Source organism: Tasmannia lanceolata, unplaced genomic scaffold (assembly GCF_043159265.1).
Source record: "Tasmannia lanceolata isolate RefF3 unplaced genomic scaffold, GAP_Taslan_0.1 ptg000011l, whole genome shotgun sequence".
Classification (NCBI taxonomy): Eukaryota; Viridiplantae; Streptophyta; class Magnoliopsida; order Canellales; family Winteraceae; genus Tasmannia; species Tasmannia lanceolata.
This window is the reverse complement of record NW_027518688.1, coordinates 7,035,647-7,061,497: the sequence shown is the minus strand read 5'-3', so window position 1 is coordinate 7,061,497 and position 25,851 is coordinate 7,035,647. Positions and strand designations below refer to the sequence as shown.

The 25,851-nt window shown below is 39.0% G+C and overlaps 1 protein-coding gene across 1 annotated transcript; it reads right to left on the bottom strand.

Moving 5' to 3' along the window:
- Positions 1-1,313: 1,313 nt before the first annotated feature.
- On the bottom strand, positions 1,314-24,763 carry LOC143886392 (ran-binding protein 1 homolog b-like). Its single transcript, XM_077390348.1, has 4 exons — positions 24,501-24,763; positions 23,250-23,401; positions 23,000-23,125; positions 1,314-1,925 (listed from the first exon to the last, which is right to left on the bottom strand). The coding sequence occupies exons 1-4, from the start codon at positions 24,656-24,658 to the stop codon at positions 1,678-1,680; spliced, it is 684 nt and encodes a 227-aa protein (XP_077246463.1). The 5' UTR covers positions 24,659-24,763; the 3' UTR covers positions 1,314-1,677.
- Positions 24,764-25,851: the final 1,088 nt, after the last annotated feature.

The window sequence follows — 25,851 nt, the reverse complement described above, 5'->3', positions numbered from 1 at the left end:
AACTAACTTCTGGCAAAAGGCATTTTTGTCAGTTCCAACATCATTCTCCGAACCAAAACGAAATTGCGGTCGTTTTATAAGTGGTACATGTTTGGTTGCAATGGAAAGCAGGAGAGTAAAAATAATTTTTCTGGTTAAAAACTGTCTTACGGTTTGGTTGCCATCCTCCGTCCATGGTAAATTTCAACTAATTTCCCTATCGGCTCACATGGACAAGAAATGTGGGTCACAAGAATTTCATAGGCGGTACCGTAGTCTGATATGATTATTTGGTTTTTCCAAGCAAGCCCATATTATGCTAAAGCAAACAGTGATAAGAACAAATAGGAACTCAGCATTTCCGCAATTCCAAGTTTGTGCTGCTAATGAACCTAAGATGGGTTTTACAGGCGGATTTGTAGAAAGAAAGGAAGGCGAGAAAGAAGATGAAATTCATAATGGGATGCACATAAGTGAAAATAGCATCCAAATTGGAATAGCACAGTTTTAATTTGACAACCAAAAGGTGAAGTCTATTCAATTTCAGAGTCCTATTCTACTCCACTTCCATTCTAACTCACCATGTCACTTCCGTTCTCTATCCAATGGAGGGAGACAGCCATAGGAGAGCCAGAAGAGAGGGTTTTCCTGAGTGAACACTCTCTTTCTGCCATTTTTGTGCTTGTCAGCAATGAAACGTTGAAAATTCCCATTATTTTCATTGGGAAATGTTATCAGCACTACTGTATTTTGATGAGGGCACTCCTCACTTTATTAAAAGTACGGTATGGCCCGCACCATAGGATGATCCAAACCGTCCATTAGATGGGCCACAGCCTAAATAGATTGTGCCTCAAAAATCATTTCGGTTGGTTGATCCTAACCCTCCGATCTGAATGTTAGAGGGTTGATCGTAACCCTCTATAGATCGGAGGGTTAGGATCAACCTATGGGAATTGTTTTTGGGGCACAACCTATTTAGGCTATGACCTATCTAATGGACGGTTTGGATCATCCTATGGTGCAGGCCATACTGTACTTTTAATAAAATGAGTGCCCTCATCAAAATATAGTAGTGCTGATCATACTGTACTTTTAATAAAATGAGGAGTGCCCTCATCAAAATATAGTAGTGCTGCTCATACTGTACTTTTAATAAAATGAGGAGTGCCCTCATCAAAATATAGTAGTGCTGATAACATTTCCCTTTTCATATTAGCTGCATCTACGAGAGCTAGAAAGCCAACAGTCCAAATCACCACAAATTGGCGTGCAAAGAAACATGCACACATTTCATACCTAAGAAGGGGAGGATTCACAATGACAAAGAAAGATTAGGTCATGAAAACAAAACTCCAATAGGATGGTTAAGTAATGCAAAACTGGACCAACATTACAGAAGAACGACCCAGAAAGCTAAACAAAGGAAATAATCCAACCCCTAACAACACTCCAATATCATTTGACAAAACAGATCTCTGACCCAACACAATGCCAAACAGGACTTGAAGTCTGATGAGACCATAGTTTATGAAATATCACCCACGGACTGACGGACTCTCGGCACCGTTTCCACAGATCCCTCCATCCAATTTCAAATATAATATATTTTTTCGTTAGGGGTGTGAAAAGCATACCACTATAACCTTCTAGACAGACGCCGGAATATGAAAATATGGGGATTGGAATGGAAACACCTCAGGTTTCAGCTGTAGACGGTTCCATATCTTTCTCTTCTGCCTCTGGTTTTTCAGGCTCGCTTTTGTTTTCCTTTTTATCCTCTTTGGCTGCAAGAGGCACCTCTTCCCCGGCTTTTTCCTTGCTTTTGCTTTCTCCAACACTTAACTTCTCGATAAGACCAGCAGCAGCAGTGACATCCTCACTTTCTTCTTTCTTACATTGGGATTGAGCAATTTCTTCAACCATTTCCTTGAAGTTTCTGCAGTCTAAGACAGAAAAACAGAAACCAATACATAAGACAGGAAAATAGAAGCCGACGAGTACAAGGGCAATGTGAATCGTGAACATTTTATCATAAACCAAAATTCTTTGTGGGTCACGCTTTTTTTTTTTTTTTGCCATTGAAAACAGTATAAGCTTGGCCTTCTGGTTCGCATGAATCATGATACCAGAGAACCCGGCCTCATGTAAGAAAATACTTAAAAATAAAAAAATAAGAGATGAGATCACCAACGATTACCAGAATTAAAAAGAATAAATATCTGCAGATGTAAAACCCAATTCTAACAACATTAAAATACCTAATGGTGTAATGCATGCAAGAATGCATGAATGAACTTTTGTTCCCGGATGTACCTATACGTGTCCTATGACAGATGGACATGGTGTTTGTGTCCATGCATTATGATGTAATTTAGCCTTAGGATTAATTTGTTCATTATTATTGATTGGCATCTTGTTTAGTACTTATTTAAGGCTTATTTTAGCATTTTAGTTGCATTTTTTTATGGACCTAGATGTGGGGATGTTTTTTTTTTTTTGATTGGTAGATGTGGGGATGTTAACATCAACCAATGGCCCACTGTACATAACCCAAGGCACATTACCCATAGCACACTACCTTAGACTCACCCAAGCCCATAGCTAATCACTTTCTTTTATCATATTGGTCCTTCCCGATGGCTCACCACTTAAAAATACCTAAGCCCTTTCTTATATCCTATAAGTTACACCTGAGGCCTACCACGTAAGAATAAGACCTCCCTTAGTTCCTACTGGCAGCCCCACAAGGCCCCCCACTTACTCATGCTCCCGTCACTTCTAAAAACCTTTTTACCCCATCCACAAAACGTGGCTTTCCCCCACGTTTTGGAAGCCCCCTATCTACCTCCTTTCCTCTTCATTCTTTCCTCCCTCTTTCTTTATCCTCTGCCCTTCCCCTCTCCTCCGTCCTCTCACGCTCACAGCTAGGGATAACAGCCGCCCATTTCCTCCCCTATTATCCCCTTTTCCTCTCTTTCCTTCACCCCACTCAACAGGTTTATAACCCCCCCACCCCCCTCTCAACACCCATCCACACATTTTCCTCCCTCTCTTGATCTTCTTTGCCCACTATTTTACCTCACTTATCTTGGCTAAGATCAGCTCATATTTCCCTCACTCTAGCGTTCCCCCTTTCTCCTCTCGACCATTACCTGCAGTGGGTACTGCATACATCATTGCACTTCCACTTGACACCTATCTTAATGATAAACGGCTCATCTCGCCGCGATTGCTAGTGATTCCAACTTCATGTTCCTGAGTTTCGGAGAACAATCCGAAGTGAGACAATCTTTTTGGAGTCATTCCGCCTTACGGCATTGCTTCCCATCATCATTGTCATTGTAGCACTTGTGACTCATTCAAAAAGACGTAGGAAACCATTATGAAAACATAGAACAAAGAAAAAAGGGAGGATCTACAGAACAGCTGAACGTTTCCTATCACATTCCCTTTATTTTCAAAATCCTACCCCATATTCTCTACCCGTTCCTTTCCCACCGAATCAGCCCTCCCCTTGTCACCCTTAATGCTCAACCCTGATCATATTACTACCCATTATTTTCTGACCCCTATTGGATATCATTTGAGCCATAGTTAGGTAGACTCTTTATAAATATGATTGTTATGAGAAATATTTAATTTAGATCTGATCTTTTTGCTCATTAGTTAGCTAGATTATTGTAGAAACAGGTTTGGGTGAATTAATTTCTTTTGAATGTTAAACTTGGGGCTCTTGGGAATGCAGGATCCCTAAGAATACACACCCAGCTTCCCCACCTACACAAGACAAGGTGAGTAAAAAAAGACGTTGACCACAGCCCAACTAGTTCACTTATTAGAGGTCCTGTGGCTAGCCGTTTGAACCCCACGCTTCCTACTACGAACATTGTCACGAGATCACCAAGTGAGACGAACACCGGTCGTAGACTTCTGGTAGGAAAGTCAAATCGATCGTTGTTGTCATTTCGGTGGTTTATGGGACATAACCTTGGGCCTCTTATTGTGGAGGGTGACTCATCAAATGTTATTTCTTGGGCTTCCAATCGCTCTGCGGGACCATGGCGATTAGCGAACTTACTCGATGAGATACGGGATTTAATTCACGCTATTGGGCCTATTTTCAAGCACCGGCACCGGTCTGCAAACTCAGTGGCGGACTTATTGGCCAAGGAGGGTGTGGGACTTTCGGATACGATTGTGCATTTCAATGATCGTAGGGGGGGTTGGTGGGGTATCTATGGAATGATGCATTAGACAAATGGATGTATGTATTCACCAGGACCTCTTGTCCCTAGTCTCTGTACATCCTTTTATTGAAATAAAATGTTATCTTTCAAAAAAAAAAAATCGTTGTTGTTACTGATAGGTCTTCCGAGATGTCTCGTTTCATGCCAATTTATATAGTTAAGATACTCCCGAGTCATTTTTGAAGAATATTATCAAGAAAAATAGGGATTATATTTCAATTTGATGGCACATACTACTCCTCAGCAGATGGGCAAATAGAAGTGATCAATCACATCCAAGGGCATTTGCGGAAATGATTAGCTGGAGATGAAAGTCAACAATGAAACTTAGTTCTAGCTATAACAGAGTTAACATACTATAGCTCCATTATATGGTCCCTCCTTGAGACCATTCGTGGGCATTCCTTCCACACCAACTAGACCGTACCCCTATGCCGAGGCAGACACCTTCATCCACTACTACATCGAGGAGGTGCATCGAAAAGGTGTTAGAGAGTTTGCGACTAAATATTGAGAGAAACAAGGTGGCTGCTGATCAACATTAGAGAAATTGTTTGTACATCATGGGAGGTCTAATGACGATGTTCCTTCGATGTGGTCAGTTCATAATTGGAGCCTATCATCATTTAACGTATTGGAGACTTGATGATGTAGTTCAGAAGCCCATGATTAGGCTTTTATGTAATTGATAAGATGGGCATGTCATATTTCTTAAATTTAGGATTTATTTTATGATTTTTATTGCATCTTAGTTAGCCTAGATGTGAGGGATGTCCACATCAATCTATAGCCTATTACTTATTACCCAAGCTCAATTCCCATCACTTAACCCTCTTAAATTTCCTAATATCCGATTGGTCACTACGCTCGCATACGCACCTCTTACCCCAACACCCTCTAATACATATCCAATTGCTCACTACCCTCGCCTATTACTAGTTGGGTTCATAAGCCACCCCTTCTACTCTTTCTCATCCCCCTCTCAGTTGGGTTCATAGGTCACCCCCTTCTAACCCTATCTTTCTCCTTTCTTTCTTGATCTTGATATTCTCTTAATCTTGATTCCTTTCTTGATATTGATTCTCTATTCCTTTCTCTCTCTCTCTTGGTTGTGAAGAGCCTTTCTTTCCCTCACTTTGGCTTGCACTCCTCCCCTCTGTCGGACATTGCTTGCAACAAATGAACAGGCAGGAAATCCGACATGCCCTCCCAGCTGCATGCTGCACTTGATTTCGGCCTACCTTCGATCAAAGGTTTGAGTATAGACTCATCTAAAGTCGGGATTGTTCATGATTCACAAAATTTGGGCCGGATTCCCAAACGTTTCGCCTTCTGAACACTTGGATTGTCTGGCCTTGGGGTAGGTGCTTTGGTTTTTTCTTCTGATAGGTTCTAGGCTTTCTGGGGGCTTTCATTATGGGCGTCATAAAATGACGTATATTGGTTGCATTGCGGATGCTACTGAAGATTGAAAAGACCTGCCTAACTTAGATGCTGCACAAACAATTGTCTTTTCTTGTGAGGGAAGTTAAAAGGTCTTAGGGTCTTTTTTGATTTTGGCGACTTTGCTAATGAGCAACCCCTTAAAGGTAATGATGATTGCAGATCTAGAAACGTGGAGGATAACTACTCTTTTAGAATTAGAGGGTAATCTAAGAGTAGTGGGGATAATCTCATTTTTGAAATAATTAATGATTTTTTGGAAACCGCCACTCCGGTGCAATTAATGCCACCTCCTGATAGTGGGAGCTTTTCAAAATGTGGTTAACTGGCCCTCCCTTAATACCCAGCCCGAGGCGGTTTTTGAATAATCATTTCGAGGTGGTTCATTCCTTTTTGACCATTATCTTCTTGCTCAGTCTGGTTCTTCATCCTAAAATGGAAGCCCAAAGTGAGTTGGCCTCCTTTGGTTCTGGCTCTTCAAGGTTGATTCTCGGTAAAAAGAGAAAATTGCCGGTGGACCTCTTTGAGATGGAGACGGCCTTAAAGTCTGAGAAAGTTGGCCTACCTGGAGGAACAGGCCTCCAGATACTCGCCCACTCAAATAGAAGTCACAAGGGATTCTTTAAAGAGGCACTGGAAACTCTTTGAGGAAGCGAACAGGAGATCGTCAGAAATGTTGTTTCGGCTATCTGGTTTTTGGAGTATTAATCTCATTCTCCTTTGCACAAACATCCTCTATTCATCAAACTATTGGAGGAAGAACAAACATTAAGGCGTCTTCGGTGGGAGGAGCAAAAGAAGATTGGGATTCAAAAATTGGAGGTAATGATCTCCAGGAAGAAAGCAGCAGAAGATAAAAATCCATCTGATGAGGAGATCTCGGCGTTGGTCTTTGATGAGGAGGTTTATGTCTCTAAGGTTGTGAGCCTCATCCTGGAGCTTAAGAAATCCTCTATATAGATTCGCTCCTTATTTATTTTTTATGAAGAATGGTGGTTCAGCCCTTTTTGGAAAGGTCTGAAGGAACAAAGAAAGTAATGTTTTAGGGTCGGTTGATAGGCCTCATGACTGTATTTTGTTTGGTATTGCTGGCTCCTTGTTGGTGCGGGAGCTTCAGTAATCCAATCATAGGATTGTATTGACGAAGGATAGAAGCTGACAAATGTATAGATGACTGATAAAAGAGGATGGATTGGCGACACACGGACCAACACAATGCGGAATGTTGAATTTATCTTCTTATATGCTACCTTTTGTTTCTTTGGTTTAGAAGTATGCTTCTGGCTATCTTTTTTGATACTATGTAATGCTTGACGAAGGATAGAAGCTGACAAATGTATAGATGACTGATAAAAGAGGATGGATTGGCGACACACGGACCAACACAATGCGGAATGTTGAATTTATCTTCTTATATGCTACCTTTTGTTTCTTTGGTTTAGAAGTATGCTTCTGGCTATCTTTTTCGATACTATGTAATGCTAGTTGGGACTTCTTGTCCCCATGTATTTTTCATAGTATTAATGAAAACTCTGTCATCATTCAAAAAAAATAACATATTTCCCCCACAATTTCACCCTTTGAACCTTCCCCTTTCTTTTCTACCTAACCAACCCTTTTTCCCATTAGCTTTTGCACTCTAATTTAATCCAATCAGCCCTACTGTTGTCACCCATACACCCTACCCTGATCCTTTCGCCACCCCCTTATTAACTTACCCTTTTAGCATTGTTTGGACCCTAGTTAGGTATTTTATTTCAGATCTGAATTTCGAGGACAGATTTGCCTGAGATCTTATTCTTATTCATTGGATAGATATTTTCTTTTTGGGGAATTATTGTTTAGAGCATGATTTGGATGAATTTAGTTAATTTGATGGTTGAAATCTAAATATTAGCATTTCTTGAAAATTCCTACTATATTTGATTATTTGATGATTTGTTTATGCTGATTTGGTAATGCATGTTGTTTTGGTGAGTTAAAATCCATATATTGCTCCTAAATTTCTAGAAATCTATCTGCGAACCTAAAGGTTTGTAGCACTTGCTAGAGCCTATCTTCATCACTGCGCTACCTTGTGTAGTTACCTTGGAGGTTCAGAGGAAGGAAATCAACTGAGGATTTTGTTGGAGGTACCAAGTTCGTTGGCAAGGACGTGCTCCAATCGAGTGTTCATGGTTAGATTCACTACATTGTGATACATAATTATATTTATATAAAGGGGAGTGATAAATCGACCCCCATATATCTTAAATCGACCCCCCATGTGTCTTTCTCTCTCCTCTTTCTCCCTCTAACCTAGAGGAGAGAGAAAGACACATAGGGGGGGTCGATTTAAGATATTTGGAGGTCGATTTATCACTGCCCTATATAAGTTGCATGCAAAATGTAGTGCAGGTATTATGTATAAATATTTGTGTGAATTGCATGCAATATTTGGTATGTACTCAACACATGTCACTAGCTGGTGGGTGCTTTTAAACCATTATGAACAGTTAAATTGCTTATGTGGTGGTTTCTAAGTGTGTATTTGTGCTTACTCAAGCATTTCGTGAAGCTACATCTTTAAATTCCCATTTCGTGAAGCTACATCTTTAAATTCTATAATTTGCATATGTTTCCATGAGGTACTGGCCTCAGGTCTTGACCCGGGTGAGATACTGCCTTCTATGTATGCCTTTGTGGGTGATACTAATGATCGTGCAACTCGTATAGTTTTGCCAGATTTCCACCGAAATTTTCAACCGAAACCAAAACTGTGTTTCCGTAACGACAAAACCGAAAGTGAAACCAAAATTTAAAACCTTGCCCATAGCTCAGTACCATAGATCCAAGCCCATAGCTCATTACTTAAACTTTGGTTTATCTTATTTGGCCCTTCCCTATGGCCCACAACTATATATACTTAAGCCCTTTCTTATAACCCCTATGGCCCACCACTGAAGACTTTAAGACCTCTCTTGTTTCTTACTAGCTGTCCCACTTGGCCCACCACTACTTACACATGCACCCTTCCCTTATAAAAACCCTTGCACCCACTCCTCAAAACCTAATTTGGAATCTAACGAAAAGGAGAAACTCTCCCCCACATTTTGGGCACCCCCTATTTCCCTCCTTTTTCTTTCTCCGGTTAATCTTCTCTCCCCTCCCCACTCTCACAGTAAGGGATAACACCAGCCCATATCCTCACTGATTCCCCCCTTCCCTCCTTTTTTCTCTCTTTTTTTCATCACCTCTCTCGGATGGGTTTATAAGTCATTCTCCCCTTTTCTCTTCCATCTCTCGATCATGTTTCTCCACTCTTTTCCTTCTCTTTTGCCTTGGCTAATATCAGCCCCTCTTTCCCTCACTCTAACGCCCTCTCTTTCTCTTCTAGGTCATTACCTATAACGGACGATCAAGGCACGAAGCCTGACACGTCACTCCCAAGTACATATCACATTCCCTTTATTTTCAATACGCTCTATCCATAGTCTCTTCCCTTATACCATTAGCTTCACACCTTTGTTTTCTAAATCAATCCTACGCTTGTCATCCTTAATACCCTACCTTGATGTGATTATTATGACAGATTTTTAGTTGAGATCAGAATCCTTTGGTCAATAGCTAGCTGATTTCTTTTGGAGGAATATTGTATGGAACATGTTTGGATGAATTAATTTCTTTTGAAGGTTTAACTCTATATCTTAGAATTTCTTTGAAAACCATGTTTGAGTTTGATTATATGTATTAAGTTTATGCTGATTTGGGAATGCATGTTACAGTTTTTATTGAATTAGAAGCCATATTATACTCCTAAATTTGCAAAAAACATGTGATCCCAAGGTTAGCACGATCTTCCGTAGGATAGTGTGGTGATATTCCAGGTTTGATGTACCATAGAAAACATCCAACTTTTTCTGTGGCGAGTATTTACAACACGGGCAAGACAACCTTATTTAAGAAAGATAAAAAGGGAAGTGGGAAGCAGAATACACAACAAAGCAGAGTTGTTAACCAGGAAATCCAAACAATTGCTTCCTTACATCACGAAACTTCCGACTCAACCAGGAATTAAGCACAGAACTAAACCCTCTTATCAACCAACCAACTGAACACCATCATGCCACCTTGCGAACATGAGAAATCAGAGTTTTTCCTTGTGTTATAACGTAGCAGTGGTCTCTAAAATTCCATTATACACAAGACACCCCTTTTACCAAGCTCATGATAAAAGTCAACACATTTATCAGCAAGCAAAGCCCTATCAAGGATTTGCATAAAGTCAATGAAAGCAGCCTGGGCTTTAGAAATAACCAAGGTTTTGGGCCTTAGAAATGACCAAGGTTTTATATTTTGGTTTCGGTCGCCACAGAAATGGAAACATTTTGGTTTCGCGTGGGAATTCCGGTGAACTGCAAAATCACGGAAACAAGGACGACGACCCCCCCCCCCGCCAAGCCTGCGCGCGTTTATCATGATTTGACGTCAAAAAACGTTAAGTCTGCCCACAATTCACATGATTTGACGTCAAGACGTTAAGTCTGCATTGTCGACATGTCGGATAATTTAATAAATACCAAATTTCAAATGTAATTCATATAAATATTTATACATAATACATATTTTTATACATAATACATGTACTACATTACACTTGCAATTCGCCTACTATTAATTCGGTTTTGAGGATAAATAAATAGTGCGGGAGATTTCATAGTTTGATGATAAAAAAAAATGTAAGGGGGGAATCTCTCTCAGTTGAAGGGAAAATCAAACATACCCACCAAACCGTTAACTCTGCCCACAATTCACATGATTTCACTTAAAAAAACGTTAAGTCTGCATTGTCGACATGTCGGATAATTTAATAAATACCAAATTTCAAATGTAATTCATATAAATATTTATACATAATACATATTTTTTATACATAATACATGTACTACATTACACTTGCAAGTCGCCTACTATTAATCCGGTTTTGAGGATAAATAAATAGTGCGGGAGATAACATAGTTTGATGATAAAAAAAAAATAATGTAAGGGGGGAATCTCTCTCAGTTGAAGGGGAAATCAAACATACCCACCAAACCCAACCCCCCCCCCAACCCCAACAATTTATCTTTACTGGATACCATTGAATTTACAACGCAAGCATAGCATGGGTGGGCCCATTATTATACACACATTTTGATGTGGTGTTTATACCTATGAATAGCATTGGTGGGACACACAATTTTACACATCATATTTTTTATAGTGTGCAGCCCACCGTTTTACACATGTTTTGATGGTGTAGAGTCCACCCTTTTCCACATGTTTTGATGTCGTGGGGCCCTTCACTTTATACCCTTAAATAGCGTGGGTGGGACCCACCATTTTACACATCATATTTTTTAGAGTGGAGCCCACAATTTACACCTAATGGTTTGATGAGGTGGGGCCCACAATCTCCAGGAGGCACCATTTTACACCTCTTCATAGCGTGGGTGGACCGTGGAATGACTACTTTACACCTCGTGTTTTGATGGGGTGTGGCCCCACGGCCCCCACCATCTCCACTCAAACTCACATATATCATGGGCCCATTATTTTGCACCTCATATTTTTATGGGATGGGGTCCACTATATTATTGGAGTTTTTTTCCAAAAATAATTTTTCAAAATAATTTTTTTTTCATATTTTTAAGGAAAATTATAAGGTTGCTAGACAATGGAATTTTTATAGAATTTTTTCACCTGATGCATAGCATGGGTGGGGCCCACAATTCTACACCTCATGTTTTGACGGGAGAGGGTCACCCACTGCATCCAAAACATGCATACAGTAGGGCCCACCATTTACACCTCATTTTATGGGAATTTTTTTAGAATTTTGTCACTCGATGCATAGCATATTAGCGTGGGTGGGGCCCACCATTTTACACCTCATTTTTCAATGAGATGGGGCAAACATCTCTACCCAAAGCATGCAAGAGTAGGGCCCACCATTTTACACGACATGTTTTGATGGGATGGGGCAAGCATCTCCACCCAAACCATGCAAAAGTAGGGCCACCAATTCAGACCTCATTTATGGAATGGGGCCCATCATTTTACATCTCATATTTTGATGAGTGGGTCCCACAATCTCCACCCAAACCAATGCATTAAGGTGGGGCCCTCCATTATACACGATGTTTTGATGGGGCGGAGCCCACCATCTCCCACCCAAATCATGCATAGGGTAGGCCCGCCATTTCACACAACTCACGTTTTGATGTGCAAGTTCCACCATCTCTAGAAAACCCATGCATAGGGTGGGGCCCTCCACATTTTGCACCTCATCTTTTGATCTTACACCATGCATAGCATGGACCAGAAATGATAGTATACATAAAATTATGCAATACTGCAATACATACTGATATAGTATACATCATTATTACGGTTGCAATTTTGGTGCAAGCATCTCAGTCATTTCGATTTCCATAGAGATGGAAATAGAAATTTCCACTCGTTTCATGTAGGTTTCCGTGGAAATTTAAAACCATAGAAATACCTGCCCCCCCCCCCCCCCCCCAACAACACCCACCACCTTCACACAAAAAATTTACACTCCCCAATAGGCTAGTATGTCTAATGTTAGAAAGACTTTCCGCTCTGCTCTTTTTAGGATCGAAGTAATGAAATCCGCCCTCCCGTACTTCTCCCAAGATTCCTACCATCATGAAACTCCCAAAGTTCAGAATGTCACCTTTGATTCATTCTCAACACTCCTGGATAAAAACAATAAATAAAATAACCATCCAATCTTGGAGCTTTATCTCTCTTCATATATAAAAGGGCATTCTTAAACTAGTCCTCAGAAAAAAGGTCTTTACAGTCCATCCCGAGAACACTCATGCAACTGCCAAAACAACACATCCTTAGGCTTCAAAAGGTAATGATCCTCAGAAGAGTACAGAGATTCGAAGATACAATTTATGAGGTAATGATGTGGCGATCCTCCACCTTATCTCCATTAATAATCAATGAAAGGATTCCATTTCTTTCTCTTCTAGCTCTAAGAATACTATGAAAGTATGTCGTATTCTTATTGTATCTTTCAAACATTTAATTTGGACCTTTGCTTCCACTTTAGCTCCTCTTGAAATTTTCCAAAAATTGATATCTTTTTGCAAATTCCTCCGAGGGCAGCCGACCCTCTTCACTAATTCCTTCGAGCATCGATAATCCTGTCAAACTAATCACATCAAAAGACAGAAAGTAGAAGCTAGGAGACCAACCAATTCTTCCAAGATCCGACCTCAATAGCAGACCGTGGAAAGCGACTCTCCTAAACGGGAACAAGCAAGGGCTTACCTTATAAGCTCTTTTTAAGTTTCCTTTTCACTAAAAAAAAAAGAAATGGTTTTCTTGCGCAGGTCACCGGGTCCTGTCAAACAAATCGCATCAAGAGACAGTAGAAGCTAGGGGACCAACCAATCCCCTTAAGATCCGACCCGACAAGCCTTCTAGCTTAGTTTCTTGTAGGGAGAAGATGGAAAGTTTGTCTCCATAACACCTCTTTAACATGGGCTTTTTTGGACGTGGATCCCAAACCCTCCCAAACTAAATATGATTCACTAGATGAATCCTCATAGTTGACGTTGACAAGGATTTTTTCCAATCACGCATATCCACAGCTAAAAAGAAGGCCCTTGCTTCATTTCTAACCCAGTGAAAGATAGACCTATAACGTGACTCATCTCTACCATATGCTGCTCCACCAACTCCTTTAACTCATCATATCCCTCGAATGGATTCAGACTAAAATCTCGAGAAATAGCTTCCTCATTAGACACCATGACAATTATGCCCATCTCATCAGCAGCCTATGTTGCATCAGTATGGATACGAGTGCCGGATTCGGCAAAACTAAAAGAGATGGATTTGTGGATTCGCCAAAATATTTTAATCAATTCTCTAAGTTTTATTTCACATAATAATATGATTATAACAAGTATATTGAAATTTTTAATAGGTTAAGTAGACATTACATTTTATTTCCATTTAAGAAACTTACTATTAAGATGGGTAAAACTGAAAACATGCGGTAATTGTAAATTTGTAGTAGTGGTATTCAGAAAAAAAAAACAATGAAACAGATCATAAGTGCTTCAAAGAATCCTGAAGTATTGGAATCCAAGACGTGTCCAACATGGATTCTTCACCCATTTAGAAGAATCCATGTAACAAGGTCGGCAGCCCTTATAGTGTAATCTTATCATACGAGCTACATGCACCCTCAAAAACGCCTAGCTCTATGCACTCTCGAAGACCTCCTAGACGAAGAACTAGTAATCAACATATGATGCCCCGAGTACAAGCAAACCAGCTCAGGGAAAATGGACTTCATACGCTTATCTATCTCTTCCAAATCAATAAATTGACACTCGGACCGCTTGCACAAAGGAAACTCACTATGCATTTCTTCTTGACCCCGACCAAAGAAAAGAAAGGGTTATTGACTTTCAAAGGGTAAGGGATCAAATGTAACCACCCCATCAAAGCATGGGTCTATTGGACCAACCACCAAGGGTAAAACGTCACATTATTGATGCATCTAAAAGGAAAGGTAAAAAAGAAGAGTAGTTCGAACTTAGAAGGAGCCATTCAAAAAAAAAGTTACAAGTTACAAGGAGATATACCTGATGATTGACACATTGCACCCTCAAGAACTCTTCATAAGTAAAATCACTGCTCCCAACCTGCCTAAGCCCAAACTCAAAGAATCCTCAAAGACTCTTTTAACACAAACTGCACATGGAAGATTTCAAGAGACTAAATATGTTGGAGAGGATTGGAACCCCAATCTTCAAAGGTCAGAGGGCAAGAGTTCAACAGTGGTAATGGTGCCAACAGGTCCTGCTTGCGGATACTAGGTGAAAACCTTGGCGCCTCTCTCCCCATTAAAAAAATGCTCCATTCCTCAATTGTCAAACGTCGATCTAAAACCCTTATGTCCACAGGCACAACTTCACGTTCGCAAGGCACATTCCTCAAGCACATCAGGTTAAGTCTACCAACTTCCTGTGATCCTGAAGAACTAGCCCGCCAAGTACAGGGGTTTTTACCACCAAGGACACAGCCTCAGCCCACCCCCACAGAAGATGGGCCACCCTCCATCGTAAAACACGGATCAATGGAACTCGACAAAGCCAAAGCCAAAGTCGCATCCCAGCATAGAAAACCCATATTGAGCATACCACTAGCACTGAGCCACACCAAACAAGCAGTACGTGAAAGAGTAGTTGACATGTTTCACAAAACCTAACAAAAATAATTCCACCTACGCGCTAGGTCTGCAAAGTTGCTTCACCCCTTTAAATAAAACCTCCTCAAGGCATTTAACTCCTGCAGCATTTTGGGGGCAAGCATCAAGATGTGTAACATAATGCCAGTTGGGATTATCCATGTGGCACCTGTCCTCCACGAAAAACCCAAAAAGCTCACCCTTTGAAACAACTCTGACAAGGGTGGCCAAAACAATGGCCCTATCCTCAATTCCTCATCACAAGTCACAAAGTTCAACAACATGGCAGTGAGAAAAACATGGGTTCCATCGGTACCAAAGGGTCCAAAGGTACGAACTTCTACTTCCTCCCACATCCTTGCAGTGAAACCATTACCGCTCAACGTTTGCCACAAATCAGTTTGTCGATCTAGAATTGCATCAAATGACCCCCTCCTAGAAAGTCCTTGTACGTCCCCCAAGCCACAAACACCTCTACTATTACTATGGTTTTAAATTTTTTACCAAAACTGACACGAAACGATCGAAATGTTTCTATTTCTATCTCTACCGAAACGCATAATCAATTTGAAAAGCATACTGAAACCGAAATTGTAATAGTATATAATATATATTACAATATTTTGGTCAAAGCTCAGAAAGATGTAGGTTTCAATTGAAAATTTCACCAAAAATCCTCTAAACATTGTTCTGAAAATCGGAATCGAATCGTAAATCGTACAATTTTTCAGATTTATATATAAAAATCAGAAAAATTATTAAAAAATATTAAAAAATAAAAAATAAGAATAAAATGAGCAATTATCTATTTTCCATTCAAAATAATTAAATTTAATATAAAATTCCACAATTAGTAATCACATACAATAATATGAAATGCTTGTTAACGGATTGTCATAAGTAAAATTAACCACTTATTACCAAAATCCATTCATTCTCTATAATGATCTCAAAAATAAGGTTAAAGTCTCAAACATCAACCGCCACACCAAACATGAAACATAAACATCATTTATGAAAAATATAAATCGTCTATGTTGTCACTCCCGTCTTCATTACCATCTTCGACATCAACATCACTAATTCCTTCCTCAACATTAGTGATCCCATCTCCATCAGCTCTGTTTGAAGAAGAGCCAAATTCTTCTTCATCATCATCTTGCTCCTGACTCTTAGCCTTCAAATTGTTGAGGTTTCTAATGCCTATTACATAAATGAATATCAGTAATTCATGTCTTTATTAGTTATTACTAAGAAAAGAAATTCCACATAGATCATATCAACTAAAATGCTAAATAACTAATGTCTTTTCTTTTGTTGAGGCGCATGACTGGAGTTAGCAAATGTCTCATCACCTACAACTTCCCCCATAAAACATTCACCCATGTCCATCCAAGTTGTGTCTTCGGGAAGCTCAGGTCCATCTCTTTCCGTTATCTACTCATCGTCAGATAAAAAATTTAAACTTACTAACATTTACCTATTCAAATATGTTCAAGTTACGCTACTCGCAACCGTTAGCATTACACATCAAGCCTTCAACACGAATTGCAAATCTTTTCAAGTCTGGACATTCATCTTTAAAGATTTCCCACCATAAAACTATTTTTCAAAAAAGTAATTAAGATTATAATTTCTAAATACATAAGACAAGACTTCAATTTACCCGGTTGCTTTTTTTCCTCATTATATCTGTTGATCAATTAGCACCCTGTTTGTTGAACTTGAGACGATTCTTTCTAAGCAATCATATAGCCCTGACTTAATTTCAAGATCCACCCCATTTGAATCCTCATACTGAAAGCGATGATTTAAAAAGCAACCCACTGTGTGTAAGGGTCTATTGGGTTGCTTGTTCGAGCGATCATCAATGATATCCCAAATTGGTTCATATTTCTTCTTTAGGTTGCCCAAGTTCTTTACAATGGCCTCTTTAGCTCGGTTCATAGCTTCAAAAACGTACCCCATGGTAAGCCTCTCATCTGAGTCCACTAAGCGTAGGAATTTCACTAAAGGTGATGTGCATTTCAAGCAGTAATACACATTAGGCTAAAATGTAGAATCGCTCAACATAATATTGCGTATCTTGATCCCATCTGCTTTTTCGGAATATGAGATTCTTTCCCATTCTTCCGAGGTAAATATCGACCTCAAGCCCACCTTTTTCTCTCTTAGACTCTTCAATGTGAGAAAGCACGTTGCAAATCGAGTCAGCTGACCATGTCAATTCCCCTTTTGTATGCTTACGCGTAAGAAGCAAAACCCAACTGTGATTGTAAATTTACATTGTGATCATCCTGGTCTTTGCTAAGATCTTCTGCATGAGTTAGTAATTTTCCAATGTCTTCAAGCATTGAATATATGAAATGAGCAGCACATAGAGAACAAAATAATTTTTTCCTCTTTTCCATCAACAACTGACATGCTTTCATATATGCAACGGCACTATCTATGATAACTTGCACTACATTTTCCTCTCACACTTCTTCCATCATTGAGTCAAGTAGAAGAAATAAATTATCTGCATTTTTTGTAATACCACAAGTATCTACATATCTCAAAAAAATTGTCCACTTCGGACTATTTGCTAAAAAATTAGTAAGCAATATGTTCATCCCATCCATCCAACCATCTGACATGATTGTGCAGCCCGTCTTCTTTCACCCTTTCTTATAATCTTCTATCATCAACTCTATCTTCTCCACTTCTCTTTTGAGGAATATATTCCCCATCTCATAATAACTTGGGATTTTTAATCCTTGCCCAAAGGAGTATATGGATTCAATCATAGCGTCAAAAAATGAGCATTTAACAAGGTTGAATAACAATGCATTCGCGTAAAAGAATCTTAACATGAGTACATTTATAAAGCTACGGACGCGAGCTAAAAAACCATTGCAAAGAACTTTGGCTACATAAAGAAGAAATACGAACCAATTTGAGATATCATTGATGATCACTGGAAAAAGTAGCTCGGCTAATTACTTTTTAAATCCTCGCTTTCGATATGAGGATTCAAATGGGGTGAACCTTGAAATTAAGTCAGGGCTATATGATTGCTTAGGAAAAATAGTCCCAAATTCAAAAGAAATAGTGCTAATTAATCAGCATATTAATATGTTCAAGAACGCAGAGAGCCTCTTTGGACGGGACACGGCAAAAATAAAGAGGAAAAAAATAGCCAGGTAAATTGAATTATGGCCTTATGTATTTCGATTGAATTCTTGTCTTATGCATTTAGAAATTAAAATCTTAATTATTATTTTTTTGAAAAATAGGTTTATGGTGAGACAACTTTATAGATGAATATCCCGACTTGAAAAGATTTGCAATTCGTGTTGAAAGCCTAACGTGTAGTGCTAACGATTGCGAGCACAACTGAAGCACATTTGAGCAAGTAAATGTCAGTAAGTTTAAATTTTTTATTCATCTCTATTTATTTGTATCTCTTTAATTTTTATTATTAACCTTTTTATTTTAAATACTTTCGAACAGAAGAAGCTGAGTCGAACAAAAGAGGTTGAATATACTTGTATTTGTAAAATACAATCTTCAACTTTGAATTCATCATTCAAAGAGGAGCAGAGAAGGATTTGATCATATTTCTTTATCTGTCACGGATTCCGACGATGAATAGATAACGGAAAGAAATGGACCTGAGCTTCCCGAAGACACAACTTGGATGGACATAGGTGAATGATTTATGGAGGAAGTTGGTGGAGATGAGGCATGAGCTGGCTCCAGTCATGCGTCTCAACAAAAGAAAAGACGCAAGCTATTTAGCATTTTAGTTGGTATGATCTATTTGCAATTTCTTTTCTTAGTACTAACTAATAAATATATGAATTATTAATATTCATTTATGTAATAGGCACTAAAAACCTCAACAATTGAAAGGTATGCTCTTTCCTAACACAAGTTTGAGGGGGTTTTCCTCTTCTCTGCGTAGTCTAGCCTCTGCGCTTTGCTACGATTTGGTGCGAAACTGAAAGCGGCAAAAAGTTTCACGCACGCGACATAGGTAATCAAGCAGCAAGTGCCAGGCGTAAGATGATGAAGAAGAATTAGGCTCTTCTCCAGACACAGATGATGGAGATGAGGGCACTAAATTGAAGAAGGAATTAGCGATGCCGAAGATAATAATGATGATATCGACGATTTATTTTTCATAGATGATGTTTATGTTTCATGTTTGGTTTAGTGATTGATGTTTGATACTTTAAATTTATTTTTGAGATCATTATAGAGAATGAATAGATTTTGATAATGAATGATTATTTTACTTCTGACAATCGGTTAACAAGCATTTCATGTTATTGTATAGGATTACTAATCGTGAAATTTTATATTTAATTTAATGGTTTTGAATGGAAAATAGATAATTACTCATTTTATTCTTATTTTTATTTTTAGATATTGTTTAATAATTTTCTCTGATTTTTGTATATAAATCTGAACAATTTTACAATTTACGATTCGATTTACGATCCGACCCCTCTTACGATTTACAATTTGATTCTGATTTTCAGAACATCGCAACTAACCACATTGCAACCATGGTTTTAAATTTCGACCGAAATCCGACCAACACCAAAATGTTCTGAAAACGAAACATCCGAAATGTACCAAATTGCGGTCAAAATTTCAGAAATTTCAGCGAAATAATTGATAAAATAATTTTTTTTCATCCTTTACCAAATTTCAACAATTTCAGTAATTTCGGCTTAAAAACGACATTTTGAGAGCTCGGCCGAAATTTCGTGATTTCGGCTAAAATTTCGGTTTCGGTGAGGACCGAAATTTCACCCGAAACCAAAATTTAAAACCTTGATTGCAACTAACCACCTACTGGCAAATAAAACCCCCAATAACAAAGCTGTGTAAGAATAGGGTGCAAGCAAACCAGCACAAATGCATAGAATCACATTAGAACTCTCCAATTGAGAGTGAATATGCGAACAATTGAGAGTGAATATGCGACAGTACTACTATTATGGGTGGCCTCTGGGAAATATTCCTCAGGTTGCACCCGTAATTTTATTATCATTCAAGAATGGAAAAAAAAGGCTTTTAGTCATTTGAAATCACAAAGAAGTTTCTAAACTTCGATGGAAAAAATTCTATTGAAATAACAGCTAGTTCACCAGATAGGTTCAAATGTGAAAATGCTTAGCAAGGTTTATCTTAGCTATAAGAGACAAAGAAAGGTTTCAAGGAGTGGGTTTTGGTGTCAACCAATAGAAGAGAAGTGGGTGTGGGAGTGGGAGTTGGCCATGAGGGGAGAATTGGTGAGGGAGAAGTAAAAGAACTGATGGTCATCATGGGAGGAGAAATTGTGTGGGTGAGGAAAGAAGTAATTGATAAAATGACAAAAGACATTCCTAATGTTCTAAACTAAATTAAAAAGATATTGGCAATCCAAAAAATTGCCCATATCAAGATTATTTGCAATACATATTGCCTTTACCTTGAGATTGAACGGCATAAATCATGAAAAACTATCAACACAATCACACGGAGCAAAATCTGATGCGCCATGTTAACGAACTCAATTTTTGAGCTCAATGTGATTTAAAATAGACCAAGAAGCCACAAACAAATAGGGTATGTTTAGATGTGCGGCGTAGGCTTGCAGAGTAGTGGAATAAGAAGTCAAAAGGGAGGAGACAAGCATTGGATTTGCCAAGAATTACCTCTCGGAGAATAGTGGAATAGATTACAATAGTGTTTGGTTGCACGGCATAGATAGAGAGAGAGAGAGAGAGAGAGAGCACCATTTCCAGGATTTTCAACCAAAATTCTCTCTTTCTGTAGAATTTGGTTTGAAAGTGAAGAGGCGGCATGAATGCCACATGGGCAAACAGGCAATAATTGTGTCAGAAACATGTTGGGGAGGTCTCCTGGAAGTTCAATGCAGTATTGGTACCCAAATGAGGAATCTTCTTTAGTTCTCATTCAAAATTCCAATGGATGCTGAGCGTTTGTGCAACCAAACACTACCATAAGGGCACATGTCCAATCAGTTATCCCAAAAATACCATTACACTACCAAACACTACCAAAGCATGGTATACCAAAGTCTTCCAAGATCAGAACTATTATCGCAAAAAACCCTTCTGAAACAGCCTGCACGATGGCCAATGAAAGGCAAATCTTATGAGAATAGATTGCTAACATATTATACACCACTTGAATAAATAGACAGAAGAATCTATAAAGAAAGTGAACCTCAGCAAGGAGCATAACCTGGTAGAAAATACGCAAGTTCCATAGCATACCGAAAAGAGTTTGCTACAGTGTAGAGCAGTTTGGATATATCTCCATCACCAAACTACTCTAAAATTTGTTCCGGGTCTCCTTCTCAACATTTCACGCATTTTCTATAATTCTATGGACAAAGAATTTCAAAATGACACACCCAACCCCCAAAAAAACTAAAACAGAGATATGTAACATAACTATATGAACTCCCAAAAAACTGCTTCTAAATAAAAAGCATGATTGTATGTTATTAAAACTGCATAGTATTAAAGCAACGAGAACTTTGGAATTTAAGAATGTTTAAAACATCATGATATCCTCATCATCCACAAGAAAATGTATTGATTTAAGTAGAATCTTTCTTCTGATGCTCCTCTGTCAGTACTCCTAAAGTTCCTACCTACTGTATTGCCTATCTGCATCATCCATGCCCATGTTGAACACATTTTTTGGTCATTGACTCTCTTCCAATCCTATTTAATACATAAACCTACAAAAGCCCCACCCCTCGGGTATTATCTTCCTCATCTTCTTCAGGGACTGTTCAAATTTCAACAAATGGGTATGAGTATGCAAACGATCTTGTCTATGATTTGATTGATAAAACCAGTATTTCAAAACTTGGACTTGGCCAACGTAAAAGGGAGTCGACCCGAGCAAGTCAATGGTGGAAATGGTCAATTTTTAATCGACTCAGGCAAGTCGAAGGAGTTATGATTAACTTGGTAGGGCAAACTCGGACTCGGATGAGAACTTAGCCAAGGTGGAAGGGAATAGACTCAGTGCAAGGATGACTGACTCGAAGAAATTTTTAAAATTGGATAAAACAAATGATGACTGGGAATTACGTGCAACCCTCCTATTGCAAATAACACTATTCAAAGTCATTTACCTAGGTGCCTTCTAGGCGCCCCCAAGGCTCTCAAGGCAACCACCTACAGCATAGGCTCCTTACCAGGGACTTGATGTAGTAAGTGCCACCCATAGAAGGACAAAAGTCCACTTTTGCTTCAGTAAGGAAGAATGACTAAGAAGCAGCTTTATCAAAGACCTAAAACACAGAAAAACTTCATACCCTAAAAGCGTCATACCCTTCCTTTGTGAATCAAACTGTATTAGTTTAAATATTATATGCAGATTATAAATTATAACCATTTGAATTATCAAAAATCATCTCTACTTAGTGTATGCATGTGTGAAACTACCAAATACATATGTTTTTAGTAGTACTAATTGTCCATGAAAATTGTCATTATATCTAACCAATAATGCGTAAAAGTATATCTGATCATGTACAGAAATGAACAGAAGAAGAAAATCATATTAGACATTATGACTATCTTGCCATTCAAAAAAAAGACACTATGCTATCTTGCTCAACAAAAAGATTACCACAGCACAAAAATTAGATCCATTACATCATCATATAGCAGTAACGAACACAAGATCATAGAACAGAGTTCTATCAAAACAGAAAATGGAGAAGAAGAATGATAGAAGGAGAGAAACGGGGAGAAAACAACGAGTTAATTCAAGAAAACTTAGCAACACGAAATGTGATTATTGCTTACTGAATGCCCATAAGGAGTATACATGTTATAGAAAATAGATAGGGAAAGTAAAATAGGAAACGGAAAACAACAGAATAGGAAAACAAGAAAATGAAAACCAACTTCAGTATCGAAATCTATTTGTAAGGGAAATCATCTAAATAAGGAAAACATATTTGTACAGCAACCAGAAACCTCATTCGGAAATATCCAATGATAATATTCTCATAAGGGAAAAGTGACCAAACAAAACTTACTCTCGACTGATCCGAAACGAAGACATAAGAGCTCCTCCTTCAATTCCCCATCAGAGAAATCAGAAGCGTGCCAGACGCATGACTTATCGTTCCCTGCATGCTCCTGCATAGACGTCGACGCAAGAACTGCACATAAAAAAAGACAAGCACAAGTATAAATCCCATGGCGCGGATCTGAAAAGGAAAACAAAAAACAAAACAAAAAAAAAGTACAATAAATGAAACAAAACAAAGAAAAGAAAAATCAGACCATAATGGTTGGCGCAGATCTTGAGTGTCTTCGCATTGCGCATAATTAACCTAACCTTCCCTGTCTCCTTGTGCTTCAGAAGCTTCACAGTCCCAACACCACGCTCCTTCCATTGATTCCCTTCCTTGTCAAATCGATAAAGCTTCGCTTTCCTAAACGATGACGGATTTTGATCAGGGAAAGGAAAGAGATTAGAAAAAGGGAACAATGTTATGTGCGCAAATGGGTCCCACCTAGTAGAATAAAGTCGTTTATATTGTGCGATAAATTCTCTATAGTTCTTTGTTATTAGGGGTGGCAATGGTTCGGTTTCGATTCGGTTTGACCCCCAAACCGAAGGGTCAAACCGAACCAAACCGAAATGTCAAACCGAACCAAACCGAAATTTGAATCGGTTTGGTTTTACCAAACCAAAACCGAAACAAAACTGAATTTTCGGTTCGGTTTCGGTTCGGTTCCGCCAATTTTGCCACCCTTTACTCATAATAATTGCAAAAATTCGGTTTCGGTTCGGTTTGATACCCAAACCGAAATTTGAATCGGTTTGGTTTAACCAAACCGAAACCGAATTTTCGGTTTGGTTTAACCAAACCGAAACCGAATTTTCGGTTCGGTTTCGGCTCGGTCCCGGTTCAGCCAATTTTGCCACCCCTATTTGTTATGGATGGGAGTATTAGAAATCAGGGCTATCTAGATTGGTTTGTTAGAATTGGTTTATTAGGAGTTTTAGATGGAGTGGTAACTTTGCTTTCTATTTATAAATAACATGTAAACTTTCTTTTTCAAATTAATGAAGAAACATGTTAGAGAAAGCATCTCTGTGCACAAAGGAGGATTGATCCTTCCCTCGAAGTGGATCAAGAGGCTGATCTTCCCTCTAAGAAGATCAAATCAGTTGCGAACCAATTCGGGTTCGTAACAAACAAAACCCTAAGTTATTGCAAAACCCTAACAAACGTACAGAACAAAAGCCCAATGTTTGATGAAGCTTCGCTTTCCTAAACATACAAAAATGCGCATAAACACGAATTCTGATCGGAGAAAGGAAAAAGAAAGAAAGGAACCAAAACCCTAACATATTGCAAAACCCTAACAAACGTACAGAACAAAAGCCCTATGTTTGATAAAGCTTTGTTTTCCTAAACATACACAGACCTCCATAAACACGAATTTTGATCGGATAAAGTAAAGAGAAAATAAATGAAATAAAGAAAAGCATTAAGAAATTGCAAAACCCTAAAAAAGACGTACAGATCAATGAGAGCATCTTCGTCTTCTTCTCCGGTGGTGACCGCGACTTCTTCGAGCTTGATGATGGGGGCGATCTGAGCTCCGGTGTCCTCATCTTCGCCGGCGGCGGCTTCCGAGGTCTCTTCCTCGTCTCTCCGGCCGGGATCGCTACTGGCCATGGTTAGAGAGAAATTGTCTAGAATAAAGAGGGCTGGAAATGCGTAAAAAGAAACGCGAGCAGTGTAGGTTTTAGGGGGTGACGGACACTAGGTAGGGTTTTCGTTTTATTATATGGATGGATTGTGAGAGATTGCGGCAGTATATTTACCGAAAAGTTCCTATGGCTCAAGTGAATTTACGAGATACCACTATTTTGAAGGTTCCTAGGATGCCTATGATTTAATTGTGATGATAGCTCGGATAGTAGTGAAATAAGAAGTCAAGAGGGAGATGACAAGCATTAGATTTGTCTAGAATTACCTCTCAAAGAATAGTGGAACAACTAAATCTAGATCTGGCAAAAAATGACTCTGACCTGTGAGTCGACCCGGCCCGCCCGTAAATTCCGGGTCCGGGTCATCATTTTGTGACCCGTTCTATGTTGACCCACGGGTCAACCCGGCCCATCAAAACTGGGCAGGTCCCGGTGGACCCGCAGGTGCCCGTAAAAGGTAAGACAAAATGTCGGGTTCTTTTTTTTTCAGAATGTTAACGAAATTTCTGACTCATCTTCAACCTCCCCAAGGAAAAAAAAACGACACGATCTAGGTTCGTCTTCAACCTGCCCCTAGCTATTCACCCTCTTCCTCCCTTCCGTAACACAATAATCCTAACTATTGAAAGAGGAAGAGAAGTACAATGGCTATCGTCCCTAACCCAATAACCCTAGCCCTATTGATTCAAGGTAATAAGACAAGAAAGTCTTCCCTAACCCATCAACCATAACCCTATTCCTCTCTTCCCTTACCCTAACCCTAAGTTCAAGGCCATAAGAAAGAACCAAAGCCCTAAAAGAGAAGGTATTTGCTTGATTTTTTCTGGCTTTGCTTGCTCGCTTTTCCAAGGTATGAATTGGGTTTTGCACTCTTGTTTATGAGGCATTCTTGTTTTGGGTGGTTACATTATGAGGGGATGAAGGAAGAGGATTTTTTAGGCAGTGTTTAATTCCTTGCCACTTGACGAATGGTTTGCTCGTGTTACGGGATGATGCCAAGAAAGATCCTGACTTTAAGTGGGAGTAGTAAAACCCCTCAATGTCATCTTTCTACTGAATTGCCTAGCAAATTCTTGTATGTAATCACAAGAGTGCTACCACAATTTAGGAATTCTACAAGGCACTAAAAAAACTCCCTGAAGTAGAATCCAATAAGAT

Excerpts from the sequence above, each read along its gene's own strand:
- LOC143886392 (XM_077390348.1), bottom strand. The coding sequence starts at position 24,658 with ATGGCCAGTAGCGATCCCGGCCGGAGAGACGAGGAAGAGACCTCGGAA. Across the intron at positions 23,402-24,500 it reads GAAGATGCTCTCATTGATCT|GAAAGCGAAGCTTTATCGAT; the intron begins GTACGTCTTTTT and ends GTCATCGTTTAG. Across the intron at positions 23,126-23,249 it reads GATCTGCGCCAACCATTATG|TTCTTGCGTCGACGTCTATG; the intron begins GTCTGATTTTTC and ends TTTTATGTGCAG.